The 12,569-nt window shown below is 36.5% G+C and overlaps 1 protein-coding gene across 1 annotated transcript; it reads left to right on the plus strand.

Annotated features, from left to right (window-relative positions):
- The first annotated feature begins 788 nt into the window (after positions 1 to 788).
- tomm7 (translocase of outer mitochondrial membrane 7 homolog (yeast)) lies at positions 789 to 10,420 on the plus strand. The gene is made up of 3 exons (NM_001161487.3): positions 789 to 1,023; positions 9,990 to 10,038; positions 10,120 to 10,420. The coding sequence occupies exons 1-3, from the start codon at positions 921 to 923 to the stop codon at positions 10,133 to 10,135; spliced, it is 168 nt and encodes a 55-aa protein (NP_001154959.1). The 5' UTR covers positions 789 to 920; the 3' UTR covers positions 10,136 to 10,420.
- The last annotated feature ends 2,149 nt before the right edge of the window (positions 10,421 to 12,569 follow it).

Consider the following 12,569-nt stretch of genomic DNA (forward strand, 5'->3'; position numbering starts at 1 on the left):
AGATTTTATGATGAGATTAGTCTATAAAATTGTCTATAAACTGAGGGTTTAGATGTTTGTAGAGGAATGTTTTCTTCAGGTGTGGTGTTCCCGTCTGGCCGCTGGGTGTCACTCTGACGCTGGGTGTCACTGTCGCAAAATGGTTTCCGCCGGTAAAGTCTAGATGGGATACAGCTGCGGTTACTTACATCAATATAGCATAATTTTTGAGACAACAATAATTTATATTTGTACAATACTGTGAAAGTAGGGGTAGACGACAATAAAATACTATTTAAAGGGTAATGTAATAAATAATACTCGGTATATTACATTAATATGAGTGCTGGGTTATGGTCAGTCATTAATAAAATACAATTAAATTGGTAATTTAATAAATAATATGAATAATACTTTGTATGATTACTGTTTTTACATTAATGTGATGGTTGGGGTATGGTTAGATGTTAATAAAATAAAAATGTAATAGGTAATTTAATAAACAATATGAATAATGCTTGGTATAATTGCTCTTTTTAAATTAGCGTGAGGGTTGGCTTATGGTTAGCCGTTAATAAATTACAATTTAATTGTTGATTTAATAAATAATATGAATAATACCTTGTATAGTTGCTGTTTTTACATTAATGTAAAGGCAGAGGTAGATGTTAATATGATTAAATGGTTAATGATATTAATAGCACACAGTATAATTGCTTTTTTTACATTACTGTGCTGGTAGGGGTAGACGTTAATAAAATACAATTAATGTGTAATTTAATAAATAATATAAATGATGATCGTTTACTTCCGTCCACAGCTGTATCCCTTTTAGCAACAACGCCGCCGCACGCTTTACGGCACGCACGTGTTTCCTGCGGTCTTCCGTGCCCTTCACTTCATCCGATCGGATCCACCGGCGATCGAATCTGCATAAAATCATGGTGAAACTGAGCAAAGAGAGCAAGCAGCGGCTGCAGCGGGTGTTCCAGTGCGGACAGTTCGTGATCCGCTGGGGTTTCATCCCCACTGTGCTCTATCTGGGTCAGTAAATGAACCACATTCACTGCATGTGCGCGCGTCCTGTGTGTTTACATGCGGCGTTAACTCACCATTTACCATTATATGCTTCGTTTAAAACATATTTAGCGTCTATGAACTCGGATATGACTATTATACGTGTTATATTTGAAGCTGAAGATTTGAAAAAGCGAGTTGTCATCAGTATATACATAGATAAACGTAGATTAAGATATATTAAAGCATCATGAACACATGACAAGATTGGTAGTAAGTAGAAATGATTCTTGAGCATCAAATAATCAGGATTTTTGAAAGCTCGTGTGGTATTTAAAGTGTAAATGAAATCAAAACTATCCATATTGATTTGGTTAACTCACATTGCCAATTTTGTGCTGAGCTATTCATCTGTGCATTTCATTACAACAATTATTTGCATGATTGCAAGGTGTTATATCTGGAAAAAGACGACTATGGATCAAAATTGTGTGTTGTTGAATAGTTTTAGACAATTTTCATAAACATTTTTGATCAAATGTTGTCTACTGCATTTTAAAACGATAATTATAATGTATATACTGCAAATATAATTAGTGACTAGCATCAAAAAAAAACTCTAATTTGCATAAAGAAAGGTTTATTTCTCTACAATTTGAATATGTTTTTTAGAAGATGTTTTTATTATGTATTGGCGACACAAACACACACACACACACACACACACACACACACACACACACAGTCAGTGATATACAGGTAAAATTGGCACATTCAGACTTTCCCCTTAATAATATAATTTCATAAAAGTATTATTTGCAAACTCCAAATAGCCAAATCATATTAGCAGCCGATGACTATCAAAGTACAACAGTGTTCACAGTCAAATAAACAGTGTTAATGTTGTTTTCAAGCCACACTTACATGCTAATTCGGATCGAATATTCAAAGTAACATGGTAAACAATATAGAGACTTCTAAATGATCGAATGTCTGAATATAAAACCAACTGTACCACTTTTTCAGTGATATATTGCTTGTATTATGATTATTATTATTTTTTAAAAATCATGATCAGAACTTCACACCATGTATTTACAATATTTATACAGATTAAATGTGTAAGTATGCTCTATATTGCACACAACGGATGACAATTATTTTGTAGTCTTAATGTATACTAGTGGTGTGACAAATCACAAATCTCACGGTTCGGATCACATGGCTTTTTAGTCACGGATCAGACTAAATTTCACCATCATTTATGTTGCGTGGGTGTTGAGAGCCTGATCTTTTAATGATTAATCGTGCAGCTTACACTGAATGCATTGCTGCAGGCTAAACAAGTATTGACAGAAAGCACCTTTAATAACCTAAGAAACCCACCATGTCCCGAATAACCCACGACAGACTTTCTGTCATCGTTATATTGTACATGCAAGCCTAAATGCTTCCATACATGTGATTTAAATCATGCCAGAGGTATTTTCTCTGCGATCGTTACAAATTTAGGATTAATCTACAAGTAAAAAAAAAATGTATTAGCCTAATCTCCGAGTCACATGTGTTCCGAACCGTGGGTTGTGATCCGTACGAATCACAGATCAACCGTCATCTGTTACACCCCTAATATATACCATCACTATTATAGCCGTCATCAAGGAAGTGTGCGTTTTGAAAGTGTTTATTTCAATTCAGTTATTCCTCATCTAAATACTGCTCATCCTGCTGTGCTTGTTGGCCATTAAGTAGTGATTAACGTCACTACAGGACAGTCTGTCAGGATGAGGGGCTTCTGGGATGCGTCGTCATTGTAATACAGGGTGACTGATTGTAAATAATGTTGAGTTTGTTGCGTATTTGTGTTGCTTGAGTGTCTGAAGCGCATCACTTCCTCCAGCTGTGAGTCTTTGTCTTGATGGTTTTCTCTGGCGGGTGTTTGGCTCTGTGCTTTTAAAGCAGCGTCATCACTATTAAATGTGAAATGAGGAAATGTTGATAGGGACTCCGCTACTGTCATCATCATTGCTCCACCGAAATTTGCCTACCTGTGTATTTTTGGCATGACGGGAAATGTTGAAAGACGTCATGGCGTTTTGTTTTGGTGCTGAACGGTTTTACGTGGAAAAGCCCAGTGAGTCTACACATGAGCATTTCTGGAGGACAGCTGTTACATCATATACCTGCTTACATAGGCAACATACAACACTGGACAAAAGTTCTGGGTTTAGTTGATGGTTATAATCTGGGTTTAATTATGTATATTAATAAAAATCCATGAATATAGATGTTTAGATAATTTCACATTGGTAGTATGCTTTCTAATTAAGGCAGCTTATTATTGTTTACATTTGTTTACATGTAATAATTTGACATGCTATGCATCAAAAGCGACTTACAAATAAGAACAGCAGTAGTAAAACATTAGGGCAGAAATTGTATTGTTATTTTCTAGTTATGCAGTATACATTTAGAAAAATGTTGTTATTAATATAAATTACATTTATTTAATATATTAAATATATATTAATTTTAATTAATTAATATAAAATACTTTTAGAATTCAAATTTATTTTATACAGTGGGGAAAATAAGTATTGAACATGCACCATTTTTCTCAGAAGACGTATTTCTGAAGGTGTCGTTGACTTAACTTTCACAGGATGATGATAACAACCAAAGAAATCCATATATGCAAAGAAAACAAATCTATTTAGTTTACAAATGAAGTTGTGCTTAATAAAATAAATGATGCAGGGAAAAAGTATTGAACACATAAAGAAAGGGAGGTGTTGAAAGGCCCAGACAGCAGCTGAAATCTCTCAGTAGTTCTTCAGCAAGCCTCTGCCCTTCCTCAGTGTAAATGAAGATCAGCTGCTTCAATCCAACATCTACATCAGCAGGAGGATGAAAATGAAACATTTCAGCAAGACAATGATTCAAAACACAGCCAAGGAGACTCTCAAATGCTTTCAGAGAAAGAAAATCAAGCTTTAGAATGGCTAGCCAATCACCTGATCTCAATCCAACACAAAATCAAGGTCACATTTGATAGACGAGACCCACTGAACCATTAAGATTTTGACACACTGTTGAAGTCTGTGAGAAACTCACACCTGAGCAATGCATGTGACTTCACTCTCCATATGAGAGACGTCTTTAAGCTCCAGCACCAAAAGATTAATTACATTTCAGTAATTCAGGACTTTCTGGTTCTGTCATCCCACTGTTATTATTGCACTGAACTAATTTTTCAGATTTTTTATTTGTTTTGTTTTATTTTTATGTTTGTTCGGGTTTTTACCAAAATCTAGTTCAATTCCATGCAGGCCCGGATTGGCTAATCGGGAGCACCGGGAGAATTCCCGATGGGCCGGTCCGTTTTTTTGGCCGCGAGGGCCGGTGTCCCTAGCTGCTCGCACTCTCAGCAGTCGCACTTTTTTCATTTATTTATTTTTTTGACCATAGCCACACTATTTTTATTCATTATTTTGCCGCAGCTCCGCTCTTTTTATTTATTTTCGCGCAGCCCCGTGACCAAAATGCAGCCCGCAGGTTAATGATGTAACTAAGTAATCATTCCACCCCAAACAGCGGCAACTTAGGGAATATTAATTAAAATTAATGAAAATTACACCTCCTCAATGAAAATCATATGATTCACTACATTAATAAATCTGACATAACTTGATCAGAAATCTAAAAAGGGGAGAAAAGGAGTAGACATCAATAGCAGCAGATGACAGTGCAATACTTATTTCATATCCCGAACTCATCACCCTAATTGTACCTAAATCTTGGTCTAGTGGTTAGCGCGATGTGTTATCATGTCACCGACCCGAGTTCGATCCTCACCATGATAATAATTTTTTGTTGTTGTCATTTTTAGTGTAGAGACATATAATACTGCTTGGGTTACTTATGTAGGGGTACATTTTTTATGTGTGTGTGTGTTAGTGAGACGACCGTTAAAGGACTGGATATCTATAAAGAATTAATGTTGTCATATTTATGAAAAACATTTGAAGTTCTAAAGCAGCTGTGTCCTTGAAAAAGACGTGTTGGTGTCATTAGAAACTGAATTGGAAATAACGTTATTTTAATATAGTCAGTCGTCGATTGAGGAAAAAAGGAGTCCCACTCCGGCCCTGATTCCATGCCAACATCTCCTTTAGAAATATTATACATGACAATTTGTTCAATACTTATTTTGCCCTCTGTATTAGAGTGTTTTACATAGATTTACATGATTTATTATATTATTAACATGATTATTATTGTTATTTATTTAATATTAACTTTAATAAATATGAAAGTTATATATAATGATTTTAATTAAAATATTTCAAAACTTAAAAGCCATCTACCATCTTAATTTCTAAATAACACATTTGACTTTTCAGTAAAATCAGTAATGTCGTCTTGCTGCAGGAAATGAGACTTAAATGAACATGTTTCTACATATTCATATAATTTAATTTGCAATCATTTAGCTCCCATTTTTGTATATTTATCTTTAGCAAAATAAACCTCATGATAACCCAGGGGTCTTATTTAATTTGACTTCACACTTGACCAATCAGATGTCAAACTCAATTCCTGGAGGGCCGCAGCTCTGCAGAGGTTAGTTCCAACCCTAATTAAACACACCTGGTCAAACTAATTGAGTCCTTCAGGCTTGTTTGAAACCTACAGGTAAGTGTGTTGGAACTAAACTTAAAGGCCACACTAGTTTTTGTAACTACTAGCTAGTTCAGGGGTGGGCAAACTCGGTCCTGGAGGGCCGGTGCCCTGCACAGTTTAGCTCCAACTCTAATCACACACACCGGCTTATAGATTTCTAGTGATCTTGAAGACACTGATTATTATGTTCAGGTGTGTTTGACTAGTTTTGGACATCGAGGATCAAGTTTGCCCATCCTTGAGCTAGTTTGTTACTAAATTTGTTCTTGCTTTGGTTGCACCACATGTTCTTAAGGCAAACTATAGTTTGGTAAAAGAAGGGAGGAAATTATGGCTATCATCTCGTGGTTTCCCCCACAGTCCAAACACGTGAATTGAATAAACAACATTGGCCAGAGTGTATGAGTGTGTGTGAATGTGAGTGCATGGGTGTTTCCCTATACTGGGTTGCGTCTGGAAAGGCATCCACTGCGTAAAACATATCCTGGAATAGTTGTTGGTTCATTCCACTGTGGTGACCCCTAATAAATAAAGGACTAAGTCGAAGGAGAATGAATGAATGTTAAAGCAAGAGTGCTGTGAACTCTGGTGCACAACAAATGGAGATGAATCAGCTCTGACGTCTTGAGTTCTTCAAGATCTCTCATGGGTGATGTGTTAGTAAGTCCACTACTCGATGAAAACAGGAAGAATCTCCCTCTTGCTGAAGTCACTTTCTGTTCGTTCGCTGCAATGCAGGATTTTTCTCTCTCTCGGCTCCGGATCTCCGGAGGATGTAGCAGTTTCATGATGAAATCCAGTCCAATCATTCAAGAACTTCTCCGTCAGTTCCTGAGAATGAGGAATCCACACTATTCTCAAGGGCAAGAGTGATGTCCTCATCCTCAATCTCTGATGCAGTAATGTCTTAAAACTGTGTCTGATATGTTAGTCAGCATTAGCTTGTCTGATTTTAATATATTTTTGGATGTAAATGGAAAAGAGAAGTGGTCAAATTACCGAGCCCTGAGGCACACCACTTGCTTTATGGTGCATCTTAAACACTTCACTCTCTTCGAACATAACGGATGTTTTAGCAGTGAACAGATGCCACATGAAGGGATGTTGGCCTGTAGTTTTCTAGAAGTGCTGGGTTTAGAGTTTCTTAAGCAGTCAGATGCATATGTAGTGTATTTAAATGTAGTTATTTTATAGTGGATGTCACTTGCTCTGTAGATCAGCGAGTCTCACTAAAGCTCACAGTGTGCAAGCTGACAAAAATATGGTTGCCGGATTTCTTGCCAAAGAAAATAAATCTCCATCCAAAGAAATATATTGCATTGGAAATGAATTCAACTCTTCATTATTAGGGCCTAGTAATTTAATTTATGCAGAAAATGCAAAACATAAATGTCACAGAGTTTGTCAAATTAGTACTATACCCTGCTAGGGCTGAGTAAAAACCAACACAATCTCATGGCAATTCGTAACTTTTTCATTTAGTGGCTAATTCGTATGAATTCGTACGATCTAATTCGTACAATTTAGTATGATTTGCTCATCCCCCAATGACGGTTGGGGTTAGGGGTGGGGTTAGGTGCCACGCCTCCTTTTTAAAATCGTACCATTTCGTACGACTGAACTCGTACGAATTCGTACGAATTAGCCACTAAACTGGCAAAACATAAAATACTTACGTTTTCTTGTGAGATCAGGCTGGTAAAAACATATCGATTCTTTGACTTTAATTTAAGTTTAATTGAACAAAGTAGCACTGATTTCTTTGCTGATTTCTAACAGAATAGCAAAACAAAACAGAATTTAGGAAGAATTATTATTTCATAGAGCCCTACATAATGAAATGACGAATAACTAGGGCCAGACAGAATCTGCGGAGAATATTGTTGAAAATCTGCGGATTTATGTTGAAGGATTTTGGGAGTATCATAACTAAAAACTTAATATATGAAATAAAAATAGCTTTTTAACTTTTATTCATCACAGCAAGAAGGTGGCTGGGTTGCTGGTTCGAACCTCGGCTCAGTTGGCGTTTCTATGTGGAGTTTGCATGTTCTCCCTGCATTCGTGTGGGTTTCCTCCGGGTGCTCCGGTTTCCCCCCACAGTCCAAAGACATGCGGTACAGGTGAATTGGGTTGGCTAATTGTCCGTAGTGTATGAGTGTGTGAATGTTTCCCAGAGATGGGTTGCAGCTGGAAGGGCATCCGCTGTGTAAAAACTTGCTCCAGGGTTTCGCCCACAGTCCAAACACATGCGCTATAGGGGAATTAAAGAAATGTGAAACACGTGCTGGATAAGTTGGCGGTTCATTCCGCTGTGGCGACCCCGGATTAATAAAGGGACTAAGCCCACAAGAAAATGAATGAACTTTATTCAATGTATACAATGCAAATTCATCCAGAGCCACTTATTTGGTAAACAAAGCAAGCCTGATAATATATCTACTAAAAACTGAAAATATTAAATAAATATAAATAAATACTGTACAAACTATACTGTAAATAAATCTTATTTACATTTTCACATTAATCAATAATATTACAGAAATTCATTTAAAAACTGAATAAATATAAATGTACACACTTTAAACTAGTAAATAAATAGACCCACTGATTGGCAAAAAATCTGCGGAATTCTGCACGGGTTGATTTCGTGTGGACCTACTAAACGTCGCGTACATTTCACTCATATTGGCTGTTTCTCAATTCCAAGAACGCAGAGAACGGACTTGCGTTCTTGTGGAGACTGGACTTGCCAGGAGTCCTCGGAAGAACGAACTCGGGAGATCGCGAGGGTGAAGAAGCGTCCTGTGAGAAATGAGATGCTGCAGTCTTCCTGATGGTCACATGACCACGTGTTTTTAATAAAATATTATTTAAACATTACAGCATTCATACAGCGATTTACTGTTTTTTTCCCCCTTTTCAAAATATAAACTGTGCGTAAAAACATAAATATATGTTGCATAGGGCTTTAATGATACACCAGACCCACGATTCGCTTCGTATCCCAATTTTTGACCTACGATTCGATTCTTATCACGATATTTTTTTGTGGAGGGTGGGAAAAAAGTTTTTTAAAACTATATTTTTTATTAATTAACACTTGAAACATCTTTATACAGGGTTCGTACGGGTGCTGGAAATCCTGGAAAATGCTTGAGTGTTTTTAAGGTTAGGAAAGTGCGTGGATTTTAGGCAAGGTGTTTGAACCTGCTTGAATTTGAAATTATTGGGCTCGAAATTGCGACTGTTTTGGTTGTATACGCACCCGAAATTTTATCAATACGAGCTCAAAATATTTTAAGAGCATTTTTGCAATCGCATAAAAGTGTTGTTTTACCAGTTTCCCTGCAAAATGTACCCAGCATGCGCATATGTAGCAGATATTCACACAGAATGCATATTTGCGCCTAAAACGCCAAACGAAGTGCTCAGGAATGGTTTGAAACAGACATGTTAATCTGCTACAACACCCAAACAAAATCTGACTGTAAGCTCATTTTTGAGATATCAACTTTAGGTAGAAAGAGACCAAACTTAAGATATTTCATCCAATAACTTTTTTTTTTTTTTTTTTTAACCATTTTTGGTTGAAATATCCCAATAAATGTATGATCCAAAGTATTCAACAATTTAAATTGAAATGTCATATTGTTGTTTTTTTTTAAATAGCGCAATCGGATTAAATTCGAAAAAGTACATACAGCATATATAAACGTAACGGTAACACTTTACAATAAGGTACTAATGAACCTTATTGTAAAGTGTTACCGTTACGTTTATATATGCTGTATGTACTTTTTCGAATTTAATCCGATGATTTAATCCTAATGCATTCACTAACATGAACTAATCATGAACAACACATGTACAGCATTAATTAATCATAATTGAACATTTACTAATGCATTATTAACATCCAAGTCCATGCTTGTTAACATTAATGCACCATGAGCTAACATGAACTAACAATGAACAACTGTATTTTCATTAACGTTAACTAGCATGAACAAATTCAGTAGTAAATGTGTTGTTCATTGTTTGTTCATGTTAGTAAATGCATTAATTAACATTAACTATTAACCTTATTGTAAAGTGTGACCAACGTAATTTACCCTGCGTGGTTGTTGGGTGCTGGAAAAGCTTAAATTGCACCTTAAAAGTGCTTGAATAGGGCTGGAATTTGAAGTTGGAAAAGATGTAAGAACCCTGTTTATAAACTGAACAAACCAAAGAACAACATTAACTGCAAATTATTAACAATATAAATAGCCATATATAAAATACTGATCTTTATTGTTTTGCTCTAGGATTCAAGCGGGGAGCTGATCCAGGGATGCCTGAACCCACAGTCCTGAGGTGAGATTGTCATGTGAAGCTGTCAGTGTTTGAGCACAGGGAGCAGATGATGATGACAGTGAGCTGTTTGTTTTATTGCAGTTTACTTTGGGGATGAGGATGTTCCTGTCGGACTCCACAGACGCAATGAGGCAGCAAACACTCATCCATCCTTACATGTTTGGACTCTGACTGCTGGGATCTGAACGTTGTGCTGGGATGTAAATATTACCGTCACGTTCACCCTTTTAAGACTTTTGCTTTCATGTTGTCTTGAGAAACACAATGATGTGTGTGAGCTCTCTGTTGTTTTTTTATTTAATCAAATTATGTCAATGTAAACAGTGAAAGAATGTGCTTGTGTTCAGGTTCCAATAAACGCAAACAAGTTTATAAATATCAGCTTGAATGTTCAGTGTCAAACCTATATCGATAATGCTTTTTACATTAAAATACAGGCACATAAATATCACATTCATAAATATCAGTTTAATTCAGTAGGTTAGAAATACGGTGCCATAATTATATAATAAGGTGACACGGTGGCTCAATGGTTAGCACTGTTACCTCACACCAAGAAGGTTGCTGGTTTGAGTCCCGGCTGGGTCAGTTGGCCTTTCTGTGTGGAGTTTGCATGTTCTCCCCGTGTTGGCGTGGGTTTCCTCCGGGTGCTCCGATTTCCCCCACAGTCCAAACACATGAGGTATAGGGGAATTGAATGTACTAAATTGGCCATAGTGTATGTGTGAATGAGTGTGTGTGGATGTTTTCCAGTACAGGGTTGTAGCTGGAAGGGCATCTGCTGTGCTAAATGTGCTGGATAAGTTGGTGGTTCATTCCACTGTGGTGACTCCTGATAAATAAAGGGACTAATCTGAAGGAAAATTTAATTATGTATTGCTGTGATGACACGGTGGCGCAGTAGGTAGTGCTGTCGCCTCACAGCAAGAAGATCGCTGGTTCGAGCCTCAGCTGGGTCAGTTAGTATTTCTGTGTGGAGTTTGCATGTTCTCTCCATGTTGACATGGGTTTCCTCCAGGGTTTTGCCCACAGTCCACACACATGCGCTTTAGGGGAATTAAATAATGTAAAACACGTGCTGGATTAGTTGGTGGTTCATTCCGCTGTGGTGACCCCAGATTAATAAAGGGACTAAGCGGGAAAGAAAATGAATGAATGATTAAAATGTATGGAAAATCAGTAAATGTTTGGATCTAAAGGTTGTGCTGGGATGTAAATATGACATCTTTGCTTTCACATTGTCAAAAGAAATACAAACAAAATGAATTACAGTTATTTATTTAGTTCAGGGTTTTTCAAAGTCTAAGACAGTGGGCCTCCCTTTTGACACAACTTATCCATTGGCACCCCCCTCCTCCCAAACACACGCGCACGCACACACACACATATATATATTTATATATATGTATGTATGTATGTATACAGTATGTAAATATATGTATGTATACAGTATGTATACAGTATACATGTATATATATATATATATACAGTTTATATAAAGACACAGACAGATGTCAGACTGTTAACTCACTTTTATCATCATTTGCATGAAAGTGCAATTATTTACAGAGTAATAACAAGTATTTTAATATAACGTTTTTAAAACTAGGATGATGGTTCAATATGAACAGAACAGATCCAAGAACTGTCCATCCCAGTCAAAACAGTCGAAGTTTAGCGGGTCTCATGCTGTCATTAGCCAAAATATCTTGACAAACCACACATAAAGGTCGTGGTTCATCAGCTGGTCCTGTCCACGTTAATCCTAAACTCAAATGCTGACCATCATATCGTCGTCTTTTGGGTTTAAGCCCTGAACTAGAAGGCTTTGAATCGGGGGGTCTCAGAAACCGATCCATTGTGTCAGCAGGCATATACCTGTATTGGCAGGCTTGCCAAACAGAAGCGAATTCAAAGCTATGGCCTTCTGGGTAAAAAAGGTTTTCTTATTTTTGACATATTATTTTTTTTAGCTTTGTTTAATTAAAACGTTTAAATATAATAAAAAATACATATAATAATTAAACTTAATAATTATATTTTATTATATAATATTTTTTTCCCGCACCTCCCCTGACATGCTCTAGCGCCCCCCAGGGGAGGCGCGCCTCACACTTTGAAAACCCCTGATTTAGGTGAATCAGATCAGGAGGTAAACGTGCTTGGTTCAGTTTACAATAAAAGCAGACAAGTTTATAAATATCTGCACGAGTTTTCAGTGTCATACGAATATCGATAACACTCAAAAGTTATTCAATTAAAAAAAAAGCACAGGCAGATGAACACAGCATTCATGAATATAAAAGCACAGACTCCTAAACATTAAATGAACACTCCCTCAATCAAATATCTGGATTGTCAATCAAATAAATAACTCCTGTTTGGATCTGACTCTAAACATTGTGCTGGGGTGTCAATATTACGCTGTCACATCTTTGCTTTCACATTATCATGAGAAACACAAATTCTTGAGGTTTTAGTTTTTTATTTAAGAACAACAGGTTTACACAACTTTAATAGTAGTCAACTAA

The sequence above is a fragment of the Danio rerio genome, chromosome 19 (assembly GCF_052040795.2).
Source record: "Danio rerio strain M-AB ecotype USA chromosome 19, GRCz13ab, whole genome shotgun sequence".
Lineage (NCBI taxonomy): Eukaryota > Metazoa > Chordata > Actinopteri > Cypriniformes > Danionidae > Danio > Danio rerio.